The sequence below is a fragment of the Haliotis asinina genome, chromosome 2 (assembly GCF_037392515.1).
Source record: "Haliotis asinina isolate JCU_RB_2024 chromosome 2, JCU_Hal_asi_v2, whole genome shotgun sequence".
In the NCBI taxonomy this organism is placed as follows: Eukaryota; Metazoa; Mollusca; class Gastropoda; order Lepetellida; family Haliotidae; genus Haliotis; species Haliotis asinina.
The window spans coordinates 12681982-12709496 of NC_090281.1; the positions used below are offsets into that span (position 1 = coordinate 12681982).

Below are 27515 nucleotides of genomic sequence, written 5' to 3' on the forward strand. Positions count from 1 at the left end.
AAGTTTCTGGTTGCCCTTTTTCTTATTTTTTTTTTTCTGTCGAATATTTTAATTTCAGAGACTGCATGTCAGCCTACGAAGAATGTTAAAACTCCTCAAACTACCCATGAGCAGTGAGTGTAGAAAGCGTCGTAAAATCTGACATGTTTTGTATGATACTGACATTGAAAAACATAAAATAGCATGAATAACCATTTCTCTAAAGTCTGGTAATGCATTGGCATTCGTTGATGGACACATGAACATATATAGTCTCAGACACAACTATAAAAACGAAAAGAATTTAGGCGCTTTGCCAAAAGCGATTTTGGTGGCTGGCATTTGACAGAGTAGCTTCCCTTAATTCACTCTTCATGTTTCCCGGTGGAAACATATATTTGATTTCAACCAATGAAATTGCAGGGATTTGCATCCGCTAGAAACAACAACAAAGATTCTGCAGATCCATCATCAATTTTCCTGTATTTTGGACTGAATCATTGAACTGAGTGGATGGATAGGTGTTGACTGATGCCAAAAGGTTCGTTTACATGTTTGCAATTATTCATTATAGTATCAACTGAGTGTATTTGGATAGGTAACTCAGAAATGCTAGCGAAATGTGTCAGTCTTCTTCTCGAAATGTCAAAGTGTTTTTGCAGGAATTTCTGAAATTCCTCTCCTTAGTAACGCGAAGCACATGAATTTTGATCTGTTTGAAAACATCTTCTCAAGCAAAAGGTGAGTTTAAAACACATCATTTCTAAGCTTCAAAGCTCCAATCTGCATGTTGTATATTACAAGTTGGTGAAATCAATATTGAAACTTGTGTGAACAAGTATGGAAATTAGCGCCGATTTCAAATTCACAGAAATTTTAATCTTGTCTTAGAAATAGAATTCATAAAAAATACGCTATCTAACCCTTAGTTTCTAGAGTAATAAATCAGTAATCTACAAACCTTTGAATGGTTTATGACCCAGTTGCTAACAACGGTAAGAAGAATACCCCATATTAAGATATCCCGGTGTTAGGGGTTTTCGGCGATGTAAGACAAAAACGTAATTTTTATCTTAAATATCATTTAAAGTTGCTAACCTTTTTGTGATACAGATATATTCATCTATTTCACACAAGAATATCATGTGTTCCCTACAAAAATTGTGTTGTCTGTTGATGACATCGTAATAGTGTTGAAACTGTAACCGCTTGCCACATCCGGGTATTTTGTGTGTGTTTTTCACGATGAGCTAGCAATGCAATCGTTGAAATCACCAAAACGTTGAATTCAGCTAGCTTGGGGATATATAGTTTACTGTATTCATAACTTGAAAGTTAAACCACAGACACAGTCATTATTGCATCTGATATAAAGTTTGTGTTTAGACTGAAACTAGAACGATTCTTCGCAACATGAATATGTTAAAACATTCAAACAAAAAATGATGCTTGCTGTCTGACTTGATTTTATTATTTTGAACTTATGTGATAAAGACTTATGATATAAAGATACTTTCAGTTTCATGCTGCTGGCAATACATTTCATGACAGCAATCTGCTGAAAAGACTGCGTAAGGACATTTTTTGGCAAATGTATAGGGTTCAGAGTGGCTATCTATCTGTAAACTGTATACCTGCAGTAAAACTGAAATCAGATCCAAAAGATGGTCCATTATTTGCAATTTGTGCATTGTTGAAAGATGTTCTGTTATTCTTGAAGAACGGAGACGTTGTTACGTTGTCATTTATAACCTTCCATCTTTAATTGATCAGGTATAATGGGTGTGGAGAAAGGTCTTCGTCCAACATCTCCAGTCCACGTTCATGTAGAGGACGACACCCCTGTACATGTACATGTTAAAAAGACTGTCAAGAAGAAAGGGATGAAGGTGAGATCGCGACAGGTAAACAAACTTTTTTGTGATATTCGCTTCAGACAAAAACAAGGTCAAGCAACTTTTACAAGTACTTAAGTGTTCAGGGTTTTGCATATACTGACATGTTTTAGTTATAATTGATAATGGTATACTATGCCAAGCTCTTAGTTTTAGCATATTTTATATGTGCTCAGCCTTGTTTTCATTTATTTTTTGGTCACTAATGAGTATTTCCGTAGTTGAACGTTATGAAAAGAAATTCCCCTTTTATAATCATTGATATAAGGATGTAGGTTGTGGAGGAATAAAGAGTGTCAAAAAGAAATATGAACTGAATGATAGATCAAGGATGTTTAACTGAGGAAATGTGGTATTCTAAATATGACAGTATCTGTCATCATATGTGATAAGTGTCATCACATTTTGTGTAGCAAGTCTTCAGCAAGTTAAGCCTGTACAATCTACTTTGTGTTGTGCTACCTTCAGTAAGGCAGTTGGTTGGAAGGTTTCCTTATATAATGACTGATATCACAACTAGAGACCTTAGTCAGCATCAAGTCTCATGTTCTGAAACTGACTACCTTCATATTAATCACTTGAATCTTTCAGGGAATTTCTAGTTCCCTTGGTGGGGAAAACATGAGGAGCAAATCACGCAAGAGCACCGCCTCAGCTCGGGCTCGAAGTCGCAGTCCAGGGGGAGGGCCATGGGTCCCGCCACCAGGGAAAGCAACCAAGGGCTCAAAAATATCCTGGCAGGTTTGTTGGTTTCCATGGATGCAATGGTAGCTTTTATATTTAGTGACTGACATTTATAATTTCCTGAAAATTGAAACTTGTGAAATTCGAAAGTACCGTCATTTGGTTGGCAGCAAATTAATAATTACCAGTAATATCCATCTCCATGAAAAAGTGGTTACTACTAATTTCGATGAAAGTGAAAGTTTTAAACAGTTGTCAAGGCAAATTATAAACAAATTTAGACATAACAATTGTAATAATTTAATCATGTTGTTGATGCCTGTTTAATGTAATACAACTTTCAAAATAAAGTTAGAAGTGGTCTTAAGCAAACCCTTGCGTGTTTAAGTTTGGGTATGCGAACATCATTTACCTTCAGACTGGCGTTACCAAGTGCCACGTTTTAAAACTGAAAGAGTTCAAAATTATTTTATTCCATCTGCCTTTTAAATGACTGTGACTGTCTTTGTTGTCGTTTTACATTTCTTAATCTGTATGTTGTTGTTTATGTTTTAACAATCTCATATGTGTTCACTTTCAAATGTAAAAAGAATTCCCTTGGGGGAATAAAGTATTGTCATTGTCATTGTCACTGTCACTGTCACTGTCACTGTCATTGCCATTGTCATTGTTATTGTCATGGTCACGCTTAATGGATATTGGCATATACATATAGCCTTGATCGAGGCCGAAGATGTCCATCATTACATTATTTCAGATATATTGCTGGAACATTGCTCAGTATGGCATTAAATGAGAAACTTCCAAATTTAGTATGAAAGTCAAGGGTTTTAATCGTTATTATGATAACAGCAGCATTTGAAATACTTGCCTGTCTGACTGACGGGGACAGGTTATTTTCAACATGGACTGCCAGATTCTCAAATTCACCTGACCAATGGTCAGGTTAAAATTTAGACATGTATAGGAAGATATAGTCATCATGTTTCAAGGTAATAAATCATTATTAATTTGCATAAAAAATAAATGATGAATTGCAATTAGATGATAGACTGTATCACTTGTCAAACCTATACTTGTGGGCAGGTAAGTTTTGGTCAGGGCTGGCAAGTTTCATGTATGTTTCCTTGTTGGATATTGAAGATTTCCTTGTGATTTCATGTGTACATTTCTCTGAACTTGGAGTCAGATCTCACTTTGAGTAACTTTTAAATATCGATTGAGGAACAAGATTGTCATATATATGATCAGGTAATGGCCACTTTTTATAACCTGACAGATTTCCTCCCTAGAAGTTAAAGATATTTGACACATCAATATGACTACATAAAAGTCAAATATACTTTGGACCAGAACTTTGTGTTGGGGCTCGGTTATTCAAAACATCATTATTTTCAGCTACTGTTAAAACTGCGACCTGTTAAATGGGTAATGAAAAGTTAGTTAATGGTACGTTACAATTCAACAGGCTTTTGAACAACTGGGCCCTTGTGATTATCAGATTATATGAAAAAATGATTGTGGCAGTAAATATTGGATGAGGATAGATTTGTCTCATATTTCTTTTGAAAGTTGGAATTATGTGGGCATATTGGTGTTTTCATTTCATAGAAAAGCACTAAGGTGTTTGGGGCTTAGGGGGCTAATGCTGATATCTGTGGACTATATCTGGTATTTTGATATCATGCTGTTTGTCCTCATGAAGGGTCCGACGCATCGCTTGGAAATCACAACACCACGGACTGAGGTTCAGATTGAAGATTTGTCCACAGATGATGAAGATCGTGTCCATGGCAATTTGAGAAATTATGAGAAAAAGATTGACTCACTTATGACAGAGGTTGGAACCCTGAAGAATGAGGTACAGTGTCTCAGTGTTGTAGTGACACTAGAAAATGTTTATATTTGTTAGAAGAATCACTCCAAATCACATCCCCCTTTCAGCACCCTATAATCATCCTCCTTTCAACACTTGACCACTATCAATCACTCCTTCAGCTCTTGTGCCCAGTACCCATCCTCTGCTCAGCTCTAGCAGTCTACACCCATCCCCCCATCAGCCTATTGCACCTTATACCCTTCTTCTATTCAGCTCTGGCACCCCATACCCATCCCCTTCAGTCTCAAGTTTGAAAACACAAGCCATATGACCGTTTGACTTGGCAAAATGGATACCACATAAACAAAGCATCATGTAGTTGCTGTTTATCAAAACAACCTTGGTTTAGTTTCCTTTCATGTTGAGTTATCATGGAACATATATGACATAATCACTTGTCCCAAATCCTCACTGTCTCACCAGGCTGCACTCCAGAATGCGATATCTGAGATTGAGCACAAGGAGGACCTCTTGGAGACCTCGCAGCGTATCATTCAGAAGCAGGAGAAGGAGATCCAGGACTTCCATGACGAGCTGTGCATGACGGAGAAGGAGAACAGACTGCTCCGTAAGAGTATGGACCTCATACAGGATGAATCTGAAATCAGGAAGTGAGTTGGTCATCACTAGGTTCTTGTGAATCAAGTAATCTGCTCTAGCTTCTCATGCCCACAACCTCTGTCCTGTCTACAGTCTCTCCTTGTCATTGCCAGAAGGCTGACTTTTGTCAGGTTGTACATTTTTGAAGGATTTCAATATCTTGGTGATACAAACTTGGTTTATTTGTTTTTGATATGATACTGTGATGTACTTGTGTCAACTTTGGACATGGGAGACAATCTTTCTATCTGTAGACATGACACTGCTAAAACAAAACTAAATTCATTTTTGGGGGAAATTAAGTGGGAGTAACTAGGTCATGTGGTCCAGTAGTCTGCCTCTATCTTTTATCTGTTATACCCTCACATTTTGATAGTGGATCAATAGCTTGGTCATACATCAATGGATTTTCACTGACTTTGGCATGATAATGTTGGCGGAAGGACAAATGATGACAGGAGTGGTGATATATTCTTACCAACAAGAGATCATGGTGATCAGTCAGTGTTACATAATATTTATGGTTTTGACTAACAGCTGATGCAGAGTTTGCAGTTGGTGTCCTTCAAGTTGGTACTGGTTTCTGGATGATAATGTAAATGAATATTAACATGATTAAATTAATTAGACAAAATATGAGGTAAAGATATCTTTTCATCACTGAAAAGATGAGGTAATGTCCAAGGACTTTTGGTTCTAAGAATTCAGTAGAGTTGAAGTACAACCAGGTTGAAGAATCTTATGGATGAACTGCATGTCTCATCAGTGTATTCTGTTGTTAATCTATGTTGAGCACGTGAAATATCTGAAGGAATAGCTTACCTGTTTCTCAGCCATGATTGTTGTAAGGGGCGATTAATGTGATTGAGTAGTCAAGCACAATGACCTGGTTAACACAGGTCATCATATCCGATTTGCATAGATTGATGCTCTTGCTGTTGATCACTGGATTGTCTGAAACAGAAATAATTTTTTTAAAGACTGCTGGACTGGAATATTGCCTAGTGTTGCATCAAATAACAAATAGACAAACAAAATGAACAAATGTTTTGTGTTTTCAGTGACTTCTTCAGTGCTGAGAGGGAGAAGTTGATGAAGAAGTTAATCGAGGTGGAGATGGATGGTCAGGCAGCTGCTCAGCAAGTGAGGGAACTCCGGGAAACCATCCGTCGGATTCGGGAGGAGGGCAGGCCATCTGTAGAAGGTGCAAAATTGGCAAAGCAGAAAGAACTCCTCTTAGAAAAGTTGACAGATTTTGAAGCAACAAATCGCACATTGCGCCGACTGCTCCGTGAGCACCATCGCCATGAGTCGTCAGCTCTCCGTCTGTCAGAGCAGAGAGATGTCCTCATAAAGAAGATGGCTGACATGGATAGACTGAATGAGGTGAGAATTGTCTCAAGTTCAGTGAGATTTCAGGAATACAGTCCTCTCTACCACCATGTATAGTGTAGTAAAGCACTTTTGCCCCGAACAATTATAGTTAAAGGGCTGATCGATGCACTGATCTATTGATTAAGTAGTTTACCTGTTATAGGGTTTGTTAGACTCTGTATAAACAGTGTAACTGTATACTTTGACTGATATATAACCGCGTACATGTGTGAGTGTGTCAGGAGGTACAATATGTGAAGGACACATATGATGTCAGTTGCTGTGATGCTGGTGAACTATTGCTTAAAGTATCGGTAAAATTGAACTCACAGCTATGTAGTTGACTACCTTTTGTTGATATTCCAGCGGTTGCGGTTGGAACTGTTGGAAAGAGACAGATTAATAGTAGATCTAAGGAATCAGACTGCAGCCCAAAGAGTAAGTGATGTTGTGTTTTCAGTAAATTGAGTGTGGTGTCTATTTCTGAGGTATTGGCTCACTCTGGAATAATGAAACAGAACTGTGTTATTTAATCATTATTGTCTTAGATATAGACTGAAAGTTAATTTTGTTACATTATTAAATTAGATTAATTTTAACTGTAAACATTATTTTGTACTTTCCAACTAATGCATGTTAGTAAGTAATCCAAACATTGTTCCCTGCTTGCTGCATGCTTATAGGAAGGAAGAACAGTTAGTTCAGATTTTCGTTAATGTTTCTGTTGCACTTTCTTAATCCTGTTATTTTGTCCTTTTGTGTGTCTGGTGGTGTCTGTTCTATGTTCTGGGTTGGTGCTTTCAGATTTTTAGAAAGACTGCCACTTGGCAGTCAGTATCTTTGACGTTTAAAAGAATATATTAAATCTATTAACTGTTAGGAGCATAAAGATTTCTATTTTCATTCATGTTTATATTTTGAGTTTATAATCAGCACCTTACCTTATGTAAAATATTATACAAGTTTGTAACCGTGGTAACTGATGGTTTGGACTATTGTTTCATTGATCACTTGTCTACTTTCAATTGCATGATATTATTAAAGTATCAATTTCTTTACTTTTTTTTTGTAATTTTTGTAATTTGTAATGAATGTGGTGAATGTCTCATCAGTCAAATTGTTTTATCATAATTTTACTTATCTATAATGATGCAAGAACCTCAGAAAACAACTTAGGGTAATAATAAGTTTAATGAATATCTGGAAGTCATATTTGCTACTCTGTAAGGTGGAAATGATGTCAATGGAAACATCTCTTATTGTCTTCAAATGCTACATGTTATTATGTATTTTTACCATGTAGTAAGTGTTCTCGTGTGTTCCTCTGTGTGTTCCTGTTGCTGGTTGTGTGGTGTGCTGTGTGTAACGGGGCTGTTCCGTCTATCCCAGGAGGAGAATATGGCTCTGTCCAGTCTACAGGGGACGCTGGAAGGGACGAGGGCACACCTACAGAAACAGCTCCGCACCAAGGAGGCGGACTGTAACCGAATGGCTGTTCAGATACGGGTAATGGACAAACAGCTGCACAATGGGAGACGTAGTGTAGCTGATGAAATACATTGCTCAACATTTGTTTGTTGTTGAATGTTCCTCTTAGGAACTCCAGCAGTTTGCCAGAAGATGCTAACCAAGCATTGATGTGTAAAATAGAGTATACGCTCCATGTCTGTGGTGTGTGGTCTAGATTTTCAAAGTTAGATGAGCAGATGACACGGTTTTAAGGTTATTTGGCTGGAAATACAATAATAGTGTGAATACTAAATACTGATTGTAAATTAATGTGTTTGTTAGCTCTTCCATTTGAATTTTTTGATGATTGTTGAGGATTGTTGTATATATATAGGTACTTACAGGCAAACCTCATATTTTGAGTGTAGTGCTAAACGAACAAATACAAATCCAATACTGTGAGTGGAAGAAGGGTGTAGGAGTTGGTTTTTAAGGTCCAATGTCTGTGTGTAACTCCGGTCCTTATCAGATGTTTGTCACTTTGTTAGCTTTGTTTCGGTGCCCGGTTTACTGACACCCATCATCCAGCTGATGCAGAGTTTGTGATTATGATCCTAAGGCGGCCTTCACATGACAAACTAAAGTATAACAACACATGTTGTGGAAATTTTAAAAGTTTTCACAAGTGAAACAGGTCAAACTTTCATGTCACTTTGAAGATTATGACTCTATCAGTGTGGTCATGTGACAATTTTGTTGACTGTGATTGATGGTTTCTGGACGACACAAGTTGGACAAAACTTCACACATCAAACTCGAGTTTAACAACAACGAAAGTTGGATAAAAAAGTTGGTGAGAATAGAGACCTATCCTAACAACAGTTTGACAACTCAGAAAATAGTGTTGGTGGCAACTTTTTGCAACACTTGTAGTTATACAAGAATGAGTCTGGTGAAACTGGTGCTAAGAGTGGTCCTGTGTCGTAGTTCAACACCTTTCTTAGAATTGAATTCATTTTTAGTTTGAGAGGCCAGGGTTACATATTAAGGTTGTTTCAGAGCTTGGAGACTCAGGTGAACCAGGACAAGATCGAGCTGGACCACATCCAGGAACTGCTGAACAATGCCAAGGGAAAGAGTGACCGAGACAAGGAAGCTCTGAAGAAGGCCACAAGGTGAGTAGGGGACTGGTGACAGGGGTTATCAGGAAACATTGTTAATATGGGGTGGGGTCTGGGATGTTGGGTGATGGTGGCTGGGCTTGGGATAGGGAGCGTCAGTAAACATGGTGGGTGGGGACAGGGGTTATCAGGAAACATTGTTAGAGGAAGCTTTGGATAGGGGTCCTCAAGAAACAGTGAGTTTTACATTGCTGCTGTCTGTCTGCACTGTTAGAGTGTGAATTGGCGGTTGACATGAGACCAAGCTGGCCATTGTTGTTGCCATCTTTCCTCAAAGCTGACATGTTCTTTTGGTACTTCCATATTTGATTTACCTTTGCACAGATCTATGATCTAGTCAGAATCAGACTAATATCAAACCACACAGTTGTTAGTGAAAGGCACATGGTCATGGGGAGGTAGATGACAAATATCCTTGTACAACATGTGCTCTATTTCTGTAGTCAACAGTATTCTATTCATCAATTGTTTTCGTCTTTCCTGAGCTCTTTGAACTTGTAAAATATTTTAGAAACCAGCTGCCATAGCTTGATTGTGTGAGTTGAGACTACAGTGTAAATCTTTCTGTGCTTGAGCTTGATGACTCCTATCTTCTAGCCATTAAGTTCAAAAGTGACTTCATTTTTTTTGGCATTTGTACATATCTACTAGCACTGGCCAAAATGATTGATAATTGAAAATATCGGTGAGACAAAATATTATAAATGATAACCGATGTGAAAACTGTGTTGTCGGTAAGAACCTACATTAACTTTTAGGATAAAGAATAGTTTATATTCTCTCAGACAAAATACAAAATAACAAATTTAGGACTTTACTCATAGTCTGCTTCTATGTTATGTTCAGTAATAATTCATGCAAAAACATGCGGCCACTCATCTTTGATGTGAAATATAGTCATTTATTTCCGACATTTTTGGTATTTTTGCTTAAGCTGCATCTCTAATATTTATAAAAAATCAGTTGATGCTTAGTTAGCGATTATTGATTTCCATATTGATATCCAGCAACTATTACTCCCCCAGTTTTGAATTTTAGTCTTGAATAAGTTGTTCTGATCTCTCATTTCCATTCTGCTAGTCCCCAAATTAGTAATAACTTGGAACAGAATACTTTCTTCCCAACCATAGTTATCATGTGAAATGTGTCACTCACATGAACTGTTGTGTTCGAATGTACTTCCTGATGTCAATCCTTGCTTTAATTATAGTTAGCACAGACTGATTACACTTGAGTCTCACATTTTTTCTCTTTTGATATTACCTTGTCTTCTTTTCTGTTTCTATTCTGAACATGTGATATTTCTCTTGTCTCAGGAAGCTTGTTTCATTCTTCCTGTCACTGTAAGAATCACTAACACTAGCGTAGGAATCACCCTGTCATGGTATTTGTTGCTTGTATGAGAAATACACTTCCAAGTCAATATTGGGTATCATGTATTACATCTGCTGAAGAAGATTTGATACCTCTCTTTTTCAATATTGTAACAAAAATTCTGAATATAGTTTGTCAGGTGTACTGGTATATAGTCACATCAAGTGAACCTCCAAATCACCAGCTACCCATGAGGTTGAATTCTAAGTAAGGGCAGGGTAAGCATTGTGGATCACTGCAAATGATTTCCTGAAAATGAATTTAAATGGGAGGTTCCAAATGGAGAAGAATAAAATCCCCACTGTGTTGTCGTTATGTCTACAGGTTTTATTTGTAAGCATTAGGGTACCTAGCACCAGCAAACTTTACTATCCAGTAACAACAGTGATTGATGTACAGTGTCTTTTGTTTGGAATCAGGGACAGAGATGGAAAGGAATCTATTGAAACTTAAAACTGATTTTGACAAATTGATTTACTGTAGTGAAACTGATTCCTTTCAAAACACCTATATCTATTTAGATGCCAACTTCATGTACCCATTGTTAAGACTGGGCGATCAAATTTCAGTCTGGGTTCACTTAATGTGCACGATATTGACATGGAGAGGTATCCAAGCAATGGATGGTAGGTTTGATGGGAACATCAGTACCATGGGCTTAGAAAGGAACACTCTTTCAGGAATGACAGCATCATCGAAGGGTGCAGATTTGTTAGCAATGATTTTATTGCATATCCTAATAGAGAGTAGTATTTTGAAACCAAGGACAAAACATGCTCCATTATTGATTAAAGAAACTCATGAAACAAAAATATTAAAGCCAAATTCTGTATTTAGCATGTCTGGACAACTTCAGATTCGGTCCATGTTGGTATAAACGTTTTGGAATTTCAAAAACAAATAAAGTAAAACAGTTGAAAAATGCACTTAAATGATGGAAATTTTTCCCAAAAATATTTTGTTAAAAAAATTAATGTAATTTGAAAGTAAAATGAAAAATTTCTAAATTGATTTTGTCTTTGACTCTGACTGTCATGCATATTCACCAGTCAAAGGTATGTAACAAGAAACAAAATTGGAATCGTCCCAGATAGTCTTTGTGATTATCTCCATCGATTATCTCCATCTCATTCGATGTTCAATCAAAGACAACCTTCATGAGAATAGTAATGATGAAGAAGTGATTTGGTTAACAGATAGTACATAAATTAAGTTCAAAAGCTCAAGTACAGGGAATATCACATGTGTAGATTAGCATCCTTATGAGCACTGCTCGCCATTTATTGCATGAGCACTCCTTATTTATGCAGAGCCCAGAAGCAGCGAGCAGAGCGCAGCGAGGATGCTTTAGATTGCCTCAATGCTCAGCTTATGGAGAGAGAGACTCAAGTAGCTGATTTAAAATCTGAGCTTGATCATGTCACAATCAACATTGAAAAACTGTCCAAGGAAAGGGCGCAAGCCCAGGCAGAAAATGCAGCTTTAAAAACGTAAGTTTGTCAGTCTGATAAAGTTGATGTGAAAATTGCAGTGAAAATAATATGGTCAGTTCACATGATTTAGAAACATAACCTGTGTGAAGTATTTCATTTATTGTCATGTTGTATGAAGTTTTGTAACTGTAAATTTGTGTTTCGTACGATGAAGTTTAACTCCTTATTGTACAAGAGAAACTGTCTGACTGCATTTTGCTTTTACCTTTATGCTTTAATGTAACCCTCTTCTGTTGACATATTGTAGGCTTGGGTGTGTATCTTTCTGCTTTGTTTGCCGTGATCTAACCTGCAACTGTTCTGTGTGGTTCGAGTGATGTCACTTTCTTAACTCTTCAATTCACCTTTCTTTACGTTCTTGATATCTGAATATGTTTTTTGTATATGCCAGCTTGAACATGATTCCGTGTTTCTTATTTGTGGAATTCTGTATCAATGGCAACTATGACAGAAAGTTTCGACTTGAAGTACACTTTTTTATTATTCACCTGTTGAAGATATCACTGCTAAATAAATTGACCGTAACATTGCATGGTGCTAGACGCATCATGTCAAGATGGTTTACAGTTATGACGTCACAATGGTATTAGACCTTGCTTGACTCACAAAAAGCTGAGAGTCATCAAACTCTAGGCAGTTTCTTTCCATTTCTGCTGCGGAGCGATAAACTCAAAATACTAAACCTCCAGGAAAACCATTTCTGTTAAAGCGCATGAAAGATCAAACTATATGAAAATGACGATATTTGTTGATAGTGTTCAGAATCAATGATTAATGTGAAAACATGTACAAATTTCATATGTCATTAAGTGTTTGTGTACAGTATATTCCCCATGTTTTGAGAACTGACATGGAGGAGTAAGGCTGTTTTGAAAAAGTTACCAGTAATTTATATGTTTCAGTAACATTAATGTAATTAAAAAGCATAGAAAGGTTCACATCCAGCCAAAAAGTATTGCAGTTGCAAGATTTGCAACCAGTTTTGGAACTGCTGTAATGGGATCAGTAACTGGATGTTCTATGTGTTGTAGTCAGATTGGTGAGTGAGTGGTTGTACTGTGTGGTGTAGTCAGATTGGTGATTGGTTGGACTGTGTGTTGTAGATAGATCAGTGAGTGAGTGGCTGTACTCTGTTGTAGACGGATCAGTGAGCTGGAGTACCTTGTAGACAAGGTGGAGGAGAGTGCTCGGTCCAACTCAGACACTGTCACAGTCAGGCTACACGAGAAAACATCAGAACTGTCAAGTCTCAAGCTGGAGAATGAAAGATTAAAGGTAGGAGAAGATTGTAATGTTCGTAACCCAATGTACTATAGTTGCCTCACTGTCTCCTCAACTTACCGTGATGTCTTCACCAACCCCATGAGGCTACATGAAGGGCTAATTTGGGCTACTCAAGGCAATGGGTGAAGGGCTAAACTGGGCTACTCAAGGCAATGGGTGAAGGATATATTGTCCCCATGAATACCTGTTGAGAGGTTGTCAAGAAACAATCATTATTAGTTGTATTAGTCTGTTTCAATTCAAATTCTTGGGAAATTACCCAGACAGTTACTACGTGTCAGAACTTTGATAACAGTTATCATATTTTGAAAACATTTGTACATCCAGGTGTAGAATAACAGAGGTCATTACATACTAGGAGAACGAGGGACATGAGAAGGTAGCATGAGTGATAACAGATACATGACGGGCCTTGTGTGTGTTACTGACATATACATAATTTACTGTTCAGAAACACTACAGTTTATCAGACTACATAAACCAGAAATGAGATACTGTGCTAACTCACAGACTCTGTTTCACAGTCTTCCATCGCTAACATCGAGAGCAAGTTCCAGCTTGCTGAAGAAGAGATGCTGCAGTTGAGGAACAACTTGAGGCAGAGTGAGAAACTCACAGATGACTACAGAGACCAGGTAAGTTAAGCTATGCTGGTCATGGGCATTTCTTGTTCTTCTCCAACCCTAAACCTGGATATGGAAATGTAATAGGTCTCTTTCACTATACAGTCTCATTCAGTGTGAAGCATGACTGCTCTTGTTGGCAGACAATCTCTAAAAGGTATTCATTTTCCTCATTTCTATAGTCATGTGGCATAGGTTAGGAATCAGTTTGTTGTGTAAGAGGTTAAATGTGTTTTTTCTCCTAAACTCCTTTCATGCATGGGAAATATTTTTTGATAATTGTCAGAGGTTGGAATCAACTGTTGGTGTTTTTGTACTTTCGTTCCCAGTAAAATTTGCTGTTGTTGGCTCAGATTATTCCATCCTCACCTTCTTTGACATGTTCTACTGAAAAATGTTACTGCCAATGCATGCTGATTCTGTTATAGTATTTATGTTGATGAAATGAAACTCCAGCTAGGATTCTAGTTCATTCCAAGTTTCCCATGTTTATCAAGAGGGGCTGCAAAAGGGATTGGGTTGATGAGGTGCTTTGACGTGGTGAACTGTATGTTATCGTAGCCTGAGAACATTGTCATAGTTCATGATTTCCCTGAGACGCGTACCTGGTTCTGATTTGGCTGTTTAGAGGCCATTGTGATACAGCCCAAGTTTCGGTGTATTACACTCACACAAAACTGTAGAACTTTGCGAGCAGTCAAAATGTTATGTAACATTTGAAGAATACTGAGTGACCAATGACATTCATTATCTCAATATTGGCGAAATAATTCACTTAACTGTGTTTTCCTGATAACCCAGATTGAATATGTCCTGCAAAGAACTCGGTATCTCAAATCTATGGCGGTATGTACCCACAACTCCGCATGGGGCAATGTTTCCCAGGGTACGGCACTGGTGGCATGGGTAGTGTTCAGTTTATTCCATGAATGATACCGTATCCTTATAGCAACGTTTGATTTCTGCACATTGGTTGCCATGTGGGATATTGAATTTTTTATGGTTATGTTTTGTGTAGAGATTGTGCAGCATGCATTGTGAGGGTGCAGAGATTTCTGTGCATGTTCTATGCAGCTGGTGCATGTGTATTGGCACATGATTCATTATATTATTTGGCTGCATGCTTTGTATTGAGGCTGAGATGAGAGTTGGCTGTATTGTATTTGCATGCTGTTCCAGGACTGCACACCATGTTCTCATCCATGTTCTCATCCATGTTCTCATCCATCTCCTCCCATGACTGCTATCTCATCCCATCGCCTAATCCAGTCTCTATGCCCTCCTCCATCTCCCATCTTCACGTATCTCTTCCCATGGCCTCATCTACATCCTATACCCTCTTCATCTCTTATGTCCTCATCTTTTTGTACGTCCTCATTGATCTCCTCCGATGTCCTCACTATCTCCTTCCATGACCTCATGCATGTTCTCATTTATCTCCTCCCTTGTCCTTCCATGTCCTCATCCATGTTTTCATCTATCTCCTCCCATGTCCTCACCATTTCCTTCCATGTCCTTATTCATGTTCTCATCTATCTCCTCCCATGTCCTCATCCATGTTCTCATCTATCTCCTCCCATGTCCTCACCATCTAATTCCATGTCCTCATCCATGTTCTTATCTATCTCCTCCGATGTCCTCACCATCTAATTCCATGTCCTCATCCATGTTCTTATCTATCTCCTCCGATGTCCTCACCATCTAATTCCATGTCCTCATCCATGTTCTCATCTATCTCCTCCCATGTCCTCGCCATCTAATTCCATGTCCTGATCCATGTTCTTATCTATCTCCTCCCATGTCCTCACCATCTCCTTCCATGTCCTCATCCATGTTCTTATCTATCTCCTCCCATGTCCTCACCATCTAATTCCATGTCCTCATCCATGTTCTCATCTATCTCCTCCCATGTCCTCACCATCTAATTCCATGTCCTCATCCATGTTCTCATCTATCTCCTCCCATGTCCTCGCCATCTCCTTCCATGTCCTCATCCATGTTCTCATCTATCTCCTCCCATGTCCTCGCCATCTAATTCCATGTCCTAGATGTCCTCATCATTCTCCTAAGGGTGTTGGGTATCTCCAGTTTTGTTATTGCTGGAAAATTGTTGGAAGTGGTATAAATCCAGCTCACTCATTAAAAGCTGACTTTCAAGGATCTGATAGGTTTTACGGTTTGACTGGTATATTACATGGTGGAACTAATTTACTTCATCGTTACTTAGAAAGAATACACACTCTACTTTCTGCCCGGTGGAGAACATTGATTAAGGGAGGACCTAAATCAGGTGACAAGGAGCAGAGGTATAATATGCTAAAATATATCTTGAGGCACTTCAAATAACTGGAACTAGACAGCCTGAAAGTCCTTCAGTTGTTTCTACCTTGAACGGCTGTCAGTTTAGTTTTTGACATGAAACACCTTCAGTTAGTTTCTACCTTGAATGGCTGTCAGTTTAGATGTAGAAATGAAATACCTTCGGTTAGTTTCTACCTTGAACGGCTGTCAGTTTAGATTTTGACAAGAAATACCTTCAGTTAGTTTCTGACCAGACAATGCCCCTAACATGGATATCTTGTTGTCACAATTTCATACATTTAGTAAATTATGATGGCTAACCACAGAATTATCTCAATACTGATGAGACTTTTGTTTTGTAACAAATATGTCAGTGACTACATGTAAATGTTTCTATACCCAAAGTCAGCCTTCATTCCTGAATTCTTTTATTAGCTGTCGGTGCTCAGGAATTTATTTAAATTACACCAGAAGTTGATATTTTGCCATAAAACTCTGCAATAGTTATCATGAACCATTAAGAATATGGATCCTGATTTGTGTAAATGAGTTTATAACTCAAGTGATGAGTACGTTGAGAGTCTGGTTATCTGCTAGTAACAGGCCCAAAACAGAGGAGGAGGCTTAGTTTTCAGGTGTACTTGAGATAATAACTTAACAAAAACTTGGAGAAAGTTTAAATTTTTTCCTCGTTCCAGGTGCAGTTAGTTTGGACAAATCCTTAAGGCTATTTCTTAAGTAAACAGCACATGCTACATATTTTATGATGTATTTTATTGTTGTTAAACCCCGAGTCATGTTCCACAAAGTGATTTTAGTGCTAAGATGATTGCAACTTCCATATTGTAATGAAGACTTACGACAGTCGTAACTCGGTGATCACTTCTCAGATAGGTCCATGGCCCCACTTTGCACAGAGTGATCATATCGCTACAACAATCGAAACTCAATCACTTCAACATTGACTTGTGATAACCGTAGTGCTGAGATTGTTTTAGCAAATGGTCCCTGGTGTTCCCCTGCCCAATCTCCAGAACCCAGAATGCAACCATTGTCTCCTGCATGCATTGTTACATCATTTGTGTTTTTCCTCCAAAGTCCCCAGGCTATAGTCGCAGTGTTTCCACCCGGGTAAGTTGTTGAGTGTGCACGTGGTGCAGTTGTGTGTGCAGGTGGCGTGTGTTGGTGCGGAAGGGGTTGTGCATGTGCAAGTGTGTGCACTTTTCTTCCTTCTCATTGTCAGTGCTAGAAAATAGTTCCATGTTGTTGCTTGTAAATAACTTCTTTTTCTCAAAGTCTTTTCTTTCCTATTACTATTGAAAGTAATGAAATGCCCCTATCATGTATATTGTTAGATCAACATATGAAGTATGAAGAACCAATAATTATTGTAATACCTTATTACAAGTAGGTCACTCATTTGAAGCATCCATCACTCTAAGGGGCCATAACTCCAATACTTTAAGATAAACTTACAATAGTCATAGTGCTCGGTGACATGTTGGCGTTTCATTGTACACCAAGAGTTCTCATTGTGACTTTAATAATCAGTCACTTGATTGTGTGGTTTAGACTTTATTCTTTACAAACTTCATATAGCTGAAATACTGCAGAGTGCGACATTAATAAGAAACAAAATTGCAAACAATCTTTTATGATCCTTATCAATTAGAGTGTTCATTTTTTCCTCAGCATCTATTATCATATACTTAGAGCTTGCAGTTTGTAGGAGGGTTGGGGGTAGGTTGTGAAAGGTTTGGTTTTGGGTAAGTTGGGAATAGAGCATGCAACTTTCTCGTAATGCTGTTTAGATTTTCATTTTATGTGGTACCCAGTATGCTCTGTAGCAGAACTTCTGGTCTTGTTCAGCTGTTTAACAGACCACCATGCCATTGAGTATTTACAGTGATGAGTCACTGCTGCTCTACACAGTGTTTTTGAGATAGGATGGGAACATGATTAGGGTCTGTTTCAGTCCAATACAACAAGCATTGTTTGGTTGGTGAGAACAGTTGTTACTTTTTCAATTTAGCTCAGCTTGAATGAGTGGCAAATCTTAACTTTATTGTAGTACATAGTTTGGTACTCTGCTGTAACATTTTTTTTATCTTCTGGAAGAAAGTCTTGAAGCAATTTCAGAATTATTGCCTAATAATGTAGCTTGAATCAAGAACTTGCTTCAGATAAAAGTTTTGATGGTCTCAAAACCCTCCAGCTGTTCATGTATGCATACAGTTGGACATGCCTCTGTTATGAATTTAAGACTTAGAAGTCTTTAGAAGAAACATTCTAATATGAGTTATTTGAATTGTCATTTTAGGCAGATGTTATGTTTGCCAGTTCATGTGGTCTCAAAAGTTTACCTCACCTGACCTTATTGTTTTTAATGTCAAGTCCTTTGCTGTGTACACTACACACATTCATATTTTGTCACAAAATTCAGAGTTTAGTACAAAACATCACTGTTTTACTCACATTTTCTTTTCACCTGCACTATGAATGAAAACAGACTGACATGTTGATGGCACTGTTTATATACACTCATTGTTTTGTCACTCAAACCATGTTTCACTCAAGTTGGTTTTATATACTGTTCTGTGTGAATGCATCCAGTGCAGGGAATATTATGTTTAAAAAAATGCAACAAATTTTTTTGGGATGTTGTTATTTCAAGATTTATGATGTCTGTAATTTGATTGTGTATGTCACAGTGCTTTTCAGAAACACCTTACAAGTAGCTAATGCTTCAGGTTATGACGGAATATGCAGACAAGATATTGCATGAGGTCTGCAGTGTGTCAGTATATTTGAAGGCACATAAGTCATGAATATTCATGTTTCGTGCTTGCATGGATAATGTGTTGGCACCTGTGACTGCTCTGCAAGAATGTGTTTTCCCAGTTTAACAGACATAATTGTCTATATCCATCACATGCGCAACACATTTTGTTAGGGTTTTCTCTGTGCTTGGTGGAATGGTATGTTGTAACATTCTTAACCAGACAAGATGGCTCTAGGTATTGCATCTCACATTTTGCATGTTAAACTTCTGCTCAGTAGAAGCCGACCACACTGCCTTAGTTGGTAATAAGCTCTGTTCTTAATGAGGTTAAAGTTCTACAAAGTGAACATTAGTTGGCAGGCTGTAACTTGCATGTTGGTAGTAAGGATGTAGAAGGTCCTGCATGTTGTAGCGAACTTATTGTATTTTATATTATTTTATTTATCACTTGCTGAAACCTTTTTGTATGCTTTTCTAGAGAAACTGTAGTTCTCCTAGCTCATTCATGTCAAAGCTTGCACATCAATCAGACTGACATTAGCAACTTACTCATAAGATATTTATCATTCACATGTTTTAGACAGACAGTGGCAGCTTGATTCATCAATATTTCCAAGGACATTCTAGTATATCGGACAGGGATCCATGTATTTCTCTGGTACAAGTTGTCAGTTATAATCTATGCATGATTTAGGAAATGATTTGTTTGAGGTTAGCCCTCAAAGTATGCAGGTTTTTTATTTTGATGTTATTGTTCCAATCTGAGACCAGTAATGATGTACGTGGACTGTGATGGAGATGGACTGAGGTAAGCAGTCCTCACTGTCTAGAAGTCATCTCAATGGGCAACAATTGACTGTGTTGTTGTGAGTTCAGAGCCATCTTGTCCATTGCTGTCATTCCAACCATGCTGTGCAGTAAGATGCAATTCTTACAAGTTTTACCCCATGTATCCAGGACTTCCCTACTGGCTCCAGATTCAGTAGATTGTGGCATTATTTGTGTTAAAGTCGTTCCTGGACACAGCAGCTTTTGCCCACTGTTTGGAATCGCTGGTGACTGAAGATTTGCATTATCTATTTTGATTTTTCAGTTAGGGTATCTAGGTCATCAGTATTTCAGTATTTGAGTAGAGAGGGTGCAGGTGCAATTAGGGTGTGATGAGATGGCGTTATTCTATTCTAGCTGAACCGATCTCGACGGGAAGCAGATGAGATCAGTGTACACTTGGATGCAAAGGAAAAAGAAAATGGCCGCCTGCAGCAAGAAGGAGAGCTGGAGCTAGAAAAGGTGTGTAGCTGTTTATGGTTCCACATCAAGGGTGAATGTTAAAGTAGAGGGTTCCGATCCACAAAGTATTCATAGAGCTATGACATTCGTAAGCTTATCATAACCTATACAGTTACGCCAGGTCGTAATGTTACAAACGTTTTGTGGATTGGGACCTTGGTACCTGAAGCGTTAGAATGCCAGGCCAGATCCATCATACTGTTTTTCATTTTCAGGCATTTTCATCCCAAAATGTTCACAAACATGGAATAAAATTAATGTGAAGGGAACAATTTGTAGAATTTGTAGAAACCATTTTGTTTCTTAGGACAAGGTAGGATAAGGGTCTTTGGTGAAAGTTATCAGATTTCTTTACTTGACTAAGAACTAGACTTCAGCTCCATTTGAAGAATGACTTCAGAAAACGTGGTAAGTATATGTCAGAAAGGTGATTTTGCGTTCTAGAGAAGTAGAGATAAAGTCAGCATTGCAAAGCCAAATATCTTGTCTTCTACCGTACTGTTTAAACTGTCTACATATGATATATATGCTTGTCAGTAAGGTATTCAAAAGTTAGTACAGCAGGGATGATGGTGGTGATGATGATGACGATGACGACGATGATGATGATGATTGCCTCCAGGTGAAGCTTCGTCTTAACCAGCGTCTGATGGAGTTGGAGCCATTGCCAGAGCTGCTACGTACAACAGAGTTCAAGCTACAGGACGCCACGGATCAGCTGTTGGCATATGAGCGCAAGAATACCGACAACACGAAGCTCATTGCAGAGCTCATGGCCAAGGTACTTTGTCCTAGCCTCTTGAAGTGGGTGGTAGTCATGACTCCCCAGCTGGGGCTTGTTGTCAGTTCATTTTTACAAAATACCACTGGTCAGATTTCATAATTCAAAATTTGTAAACAAACTGTTTTTATTTTGTTCCACTAATTTATCAGTAACTTTAACTGAGTCAGGGAAACTGTTTATGTATCTCTCAAATATAATTTGGCATTTAGACAAGCATGAAATGTGGACATTGAATTCCTCTGAATTCTATGTTATTTGTTTGTAGACTAAGGGGTTCGACTGCTGATTGATACTTAATCATTGAATTGTCTGGTCAAGACTCAGCTATTGCTTCCATATAGCAGGAATATTGCTGAGTGCATTAAATAACAGCCAGTCCAAACCAAACCTGGTCATATCCAACATAAGAGTCTGTTGTTGGCTTGTTAATTAATGTGGCATGTATATTTTTTGCACCAACAAATTTAAATCTTTGTGATCCCAGCTGCATAGTCATCTTAGAAATGAAACATGCTCGTCTTGAGTAGTTCTTTCATACCCCACCAGGTGGAGCAGCTCACCAACACGATGGATCAATTAAGAGGCAAAATGCATGGTGGACAAGATGAGAACCGGACACTGGCCAGCAGGGTTGAACTGTTGGACAAGTGAGTACCAGGGGAGGTTACTGATGCTGTAAATGACAAGCAGACCTCTAATGATTTGGAAGGAATAGGAATTCTTTTCTTAATGGAAAATGGAAGTCTGAAGCTGATGCTTGGAGTCTGTTATTATTATGATGATGCTGTCATGCATCTTCTTGTATGGATGTGAAAATCAAGCAAGGGACTGGTCATTTTGTATAGGAGGGGTTGGACCAGCCCTGATATAATTGTCAAATTTCAAATTTTCTCTTTACAGGAATAGAACACTGAAAATTTTCTTGTCAATTGAACTATAACAGTTGTTACGATTTCATTTTGTGATCTCACTTACTGCCCCTACTCCTTTCATTGTTGTTTTGACATGACACACTAACACTATATGTGATATAATATGACCGGTTGCCCTGTGCATCATGAAGTGCCCTGTACTTAACCTGATTTTGATTTGTAGACATTTTGGTTGCCACCTTCAATGTTGTTCTTTAACAAACCTGCTTTTGATGATGATTACGTGATTTTCGTATCATCACTTGACTCCAGTCTGGCTGATATCTGGCTTCTTGAAAGTGGTTAGATGCATGGCCTTGCTAATGCTGATGTGTTCAACATGGTTTGATCAAATCAGTATTCCACAAAGAATATGATCTGTTCACAGAAAGCTGAAAGAGGTTGAAGATCAAAATCGGGAGCTGATAGCAACCATCGCCAAGAGAGAGGAGTCCATTCATCAAAACAATGTAGGTGTCTCACATTTAGAGGTCTGTCTTAGCTGGTAAAAAAACATGTGTTTTATGTTGTGTTGTTGCATTTACTCAGCTCTGGTCTAGCCATTATCAAATGTACCCATGGGTTAGAATTGAACTTCAGGAACCCATTGCTTGTCGTAAAAGGGCAATCAATAGGATCAAGTGGCCAGCCTTGGCTGACACGTCATCATATTCCAGTTATGTAGACTGATGCTTATTCTGTTGATTACTGGATTGTCTGGTCCAGCCTCACTTGTTTACAGACCACCACCATATGGATGGAATTTTGTTTTATGCAGCATTAAACGACAAACAAACAACTGTTGTCAAATGGTTGGTGATGCCTATGCCCATTGACTTGTCCTCTGGAAACCTTATGGCAATGACCAGTGATTGTCATGACTTGACTGGTATGTGTATCAAGGCCTTGTATAGAATTGGTCTTCAGCAACCCATGCTTGTAATAAGGCAACTGTCAAGATCATGTGCTCAGAGTCTGATATCTGATTATTGTCTTCGCATTCCAGCGTTATGCTCCTGATATCAATCACTGGATTATTTGGTGAAAACTCAGTAATTTCCTGACCACCTGCATATATCTAGAGCATCAGTGAATACAGCATTGACAAACCAACCATATTATCAAACAAACAAAATGATGATATGTTTGTTTCTAGCTCCGCCTGGAGGAGAAGACACGAGAAAACGGCAGCTTGACCCGTCAGCTGGAGAATGCTCTTACAGACATCCGTCGCCACCAGGATCAGGCAAGGGACCGCATGTCTTCCAAGGTCAGTAGCCTTCATAATCACAGAGCAATTGGGCTGAAAAGAGATGAGACTGAAAAAGAAATAAGCATAAAAACATCACCCATCATAAGGTTTGCAACAATTCACTCAGACCGCGAACTGCTGTTCTTGATATTGGACCCTGGATTTGATCATTTTCAATTCGATTCTACATGCAAGTAAACACATCATTTTGTCATTTCATTTAACTCTGAATTTGGCTTTTTTAGTGTAAAATCCATCATCAACATGGCAATATCTACTAAGATATTCTCATAGGATAATTAAGAAAGCATCATCCAATCATATTTTGCCATTATTTCCGTGATTAAAACTGCTCAAGTTGTCAATCTATTAAAGAAAATGTAATAAAGAAGACGAGACATTTGGTTCATCAGTCACCATCAAAATACATGTATATACATGCATATATGGGCCTTATTTACTATTTTGAAATATTGTAACATTTTAATAAAATGGATATGTGTGAAAAAGTAATAAATTTTCAAATGGAAGAAAATTAGCACAAGGTTTTCATGTGTGTAGTAGTCTCTGTTTGTTGGTAAGTGAGAGGTGTGTGTTGCAGGAACGTACATACCAGAGTCGCATCGCAGACCTAGAGTCTCAGCTGAGTCAGCTAAGAGCAGAGATTGCCAGAGTGAAACGAGAGAAAGAGGAGGCGAGTGTCTTCAGTCATCTGACTAACATTTCTGTCTTGAGATGATGTTATCTCTCTCAACATCTACTGAAACACCATCATCTGATATGTTTTATTGTTCTCTTCTGTTTGTTAACAGCATGGAAACTAAGAAGGTGTTGTGGTTAGTGCTTTGTTGAAAAAGATGTATATCTATTAAAGCTTTTTAACTTGTAAGCCATGTTATGTTTGACTGGTTGAAATACTGTTTAATTCACTTACTCTCTACTGAAACTGAAGACCAGTAAAGATTCTTTTAGAATTGGCCTTTAGTAACCATGCATGTCATAAGTGGCGACTTCCAGGAACAGGTGGCAAGGCTCACTGAATTAGTTATTTCATGTAATAGAACCACAGATGGGTACAGTGATGCATATGCTATTGATAACTGGATTGTCTGGTCTAGACTTGACTACTTACAGACCACTGTGATATAGCTGGACTATTGCTGAGTGTGGCGTTACACAACAACAAAACCATCAGCACCAGGCTGACATGCCTTGATACAAATATAATGATGGTTAAATGGACGCATGTAATACTCACTGTACTTATGATGACATGCTGCTATGGCTGAAGTTGTATGCCAAGACATATTGTTGCTGTTGTGCTGATGGTTTTTTTGTTGCATCTTACCAACTCAGATGAACAACCATATTATATTATAAACTGACAAATGTGTACTAACAGAAGTTTTTGAAGATGCTTGCAAGAGTTTCCTGACATGCAAGAACATATTTTGTTGTGTTTACAGAATGAGAGGAAGTTCAACTCCCGAATGTATGACTTGAAGGATCGGCTGGAACAGTCTCACAGCACCAACAGGAGCATGCAGAACTACGTACAGTTCCTGAAAAACTCTTACGCTAATGTGTTCGGAGACAGTGCTATCGCAATGCCCACATCTCCTATACATTCAGTAGTGCCTTGATGCTGTCTGTCATCTGGACAAGAACACAAGGTGCACACACATATTGGAATATTTTCTACAGGATGCATGTCTACTGTCGATATGGATTATTTTCTCAATGGAAAATTGTTATTTGTCTCAAGGATTACATTTGTTATATGCATATTTACAAAAGTTGAAAATATTTTGTTATTGTAACATAATATTGCAAGAAAAAATGATCGGTTTTGAAATTAAGTGTGAAAGTCAAAGAATACTTGTTATTTATATAAGTATGAGTTTGTATAAGTTATCCTTTTAATAGAAACTAACAGAGAAAACCATAAGACACTCCTTTAAATCAAACAGTGTAAATGATACCTTGTAGATTTATATAGATCATAATGCATATACTGAATCACTTGAATCACCAAGTCACTGAATCGTTGTTGAATCATTATTGAAGCTCAGTGCCAGTAACAAAGACTTAAATATTTGGGATTATGTTTTCTTTCAAACACATTGTCACAAATTGTTGAATATTAGGAGGATGCCTCAGCCATCTTGTAACCATAGAAGTAGTGACATGTGCTGTAAGATTACAATGATCTACAAGGGTCAAAGTATAAATAAATTCTGGAAGAATAACAAACTAGTTATTTGATCAAGATAGAGATATGCCTAAATTCTGAAAAGCTCATATAGAAAAACTAAAATTGTGTTTTTAATATGTGGAAGTGTAAGTTGTTGAGAATCATGATAACTTATGATATATACATTTTCTTTGATATTCATTTTGGACCTGCAATGGAAGAGGAAGTGAGAGGGGATTTGACATTTTCGTGAATTATGGTGTTTGTGGTATTTGTTGATGCTGACTATCACATCCGGCACCCAGTTGATGTGAAAAGTTATCTCTTCCTCAGACTCAGTGAACACATATAATTCCAACTGTCATCTCCTCTGAAGCTCAAATATGTCTTCCTTCGGTCAACTTTCGCATCATGATGTCATACATGTATTTTATTCAGGGAATGTATTAAAATTCTGCAGCCCTTCAACTGAAGCTGAGATGTGGTCAATTGTCTGATTCCTTCATCAGGTTGTGTGTTGTTGGTGTTTTCATATGACAGAAGAAATTCTCTATTTCTGACATGTGACACAAGTCTTCACAATATCTCAGTGTTTTAGTTCTCACTTTTTTCAAATAACAAGAAATCAAGTTTGATATTTTTCACTTTGCATATGTATTTGTCAGAGATCGTAAAGTCGTGTAGCACACATACATACATACATACATACCACTCAAATTCTGGTCTACTGGACTGTCTAGAAAACACACAAACTAATGGGTATTTTATATGATACAGATATCAGCCAGTCATTATTCCAACATTAAGCTGAACTTTTCTAAATGTCCATTTAAGACTTGAATTTGTTCTTAGTATGATTTAGATATGAAAATGACTTGGGTCTCTGCACAACTTTGTTGAATCTGGCTTTATACACACCTTTTCTCTGACCAGGATGTCATTTTCCTCATCTTCCTGGCAACTTTCATCCCCAAGACAGTAGAGTGGAATATTTAGAAACAACACTTTAACATGTTGCCTCACCTGTTGCCCATATCGTTTTAGCCATTGTTCCTTTTGCCGACCTGGAGAGATGGAAATTGTGTATTGAATATTTTACTACTTAAGTTATGAGTATGTCTGTGATATCTGTTTGTTTCCACTGTTAAACATACAGTCCTATGTTGAGTCGATCATGTGCTTGTTTTTGTCTTGAGCATTTAGAAGTTATCCTTATATACTAGATATTTTACACATTTTAGTCATACCTAGGTAGACTGGAATTAATTTACAATTTAAATTTTTTTTTACTATTTTAAAAGTTTTCCTTTTGGAAAATGACGGAAATGTCTTCAAGTACCTATAAATGTATTTTCTGATGCATAACCTACAGTAGAAGATGCCAGTTCCTGTTGTATACCGAATACTAAGACCTGTTAGTGGTATGCCTAATGTCACAGAGCAGTATGCTGGGTGCCATGGAACATTTATCGGGGTAGACAGCTGCCAAATATGCTGAAAATCATGAGAAACTGTTTTTTCTTGCAAAGTGGCCCATGATAAAATCATTTTGCCAGAGGTCAGTAAACACAAGTTAATGTAACCTCATTCCTTCATAGTGCCTATCAGAAAATGTACCTTTTATACTTTATACACTGTGTGAACAAACTAATAATTGAATTCTGTACAGCATGCCAGTCTGACATTGACAGAACTTATGTTATCATCCTACTTTGTTTGCTTTTATGAAGTTCAGTCCAACTCCAGTGTTTGACAGGAGTGCCCAGATAGTCAATCTCACATCATGAGTTGTGATCATCTCAGCCGTCCACTGACTGCATGTGGAGACCTGTACATATAAAGCTCACAGCGAAGTCAGCTATTTTCTTTGTATAAATATATACCATGTATACACTGTATATAAAATAAGTAACATAACCTGTGTTTGTGTTGTTGTCAGTTCCTGAGGAGAGATGATGTGACCAGAGCCTTGAGATAGGTGTATGTCACAGCTTGCTGCAGTAGAGATGATATCAGAGTCTTGTGATATCTGTGGGTCACAGCTAAGTGCAGCAGAAATGATGTCAGTCTTGTAATGGGTGTTTGTCACAGCTAACTGCAGTAGAGTAATGTCAGTCTTGTGATAGGATTGTGTCTCAGCTTGCTGCAGTAGAAGTGATGTCAGTCTTGTAATAGGTGTGTGTCAC

At 37.9% G+C, this 27515-nt stretch overlaps 1 protein-coding gene across 4 annotated transcripts; it reads left to right on the top strand.

The window, feature by feature from the left end:
* The first annotated feature begins 373 nt into the window (after positions 1–373).
* Positions 374–27248, top strand: LOC137273246 (outer dense fiber protein 2-like). Of its 4 annotated transcripts, XM_067805774.1 has the most exons (20): positions 401–520; positions 1753–1883; positions 2466–2615; positions 4264–4419; positions 4861–5048; positions 6099–6423; positions 6778–6849; positions 7801–7917; positions 8920–9035; positions 11726–11905; positions 13048–13183; positions 13717–13827; positions 14617–14661; positions 20084–20188; positions 20811–20969; positions 21519–21619; positions 22272–22353; positions 23040–23153; positions 23737–23829; positions 24602–27248. In XM_067805774.1, the coding sequence occupies exons 1-20, from the start codon at positions 511–513 to the stop codon at positions 24776–24778; spliced, it is 2568 nt and encodes an 855-aa protein (XP_067661875.1). In that variant the 5' UTR covers positions 401–510; the 3' UTR covers positions 24779–27248. The 4 variants fall into 4 exon arrangements, with proteins under 4 accessions (XP_067661876.1, XP_067661875.1, XP_067661877.1 ...); XM_067805775.1 differs by lacking the exon at positions 14617–14661 and having other exon boundaries at positions 374–520; XM_067805776.1 differs by lacking the exon at positions 11726–11905.
* The last annotated feature ends 267 nt before the right edge of the window (positions 27249–27515 follow it).

Coding starts and splice junctions, on each gene's coding strand:
- LOC137273246 (XM_067805774.1), top strand. Junction 6,424..6,777: donor ACATGGATAGACTGAATGAG/GTGAGAATTGTC, acceptor TTGATATTCCAG/CGGTTGCGGTTGGAACTGTT. Junction 20,189..20,810: donor GAGAGCTGGAGCTAGAAAAG/GTGTGTAGCTGT, acceptor GATTGCCTCCAG/GTGAAGCTTCGTCTTAACCA.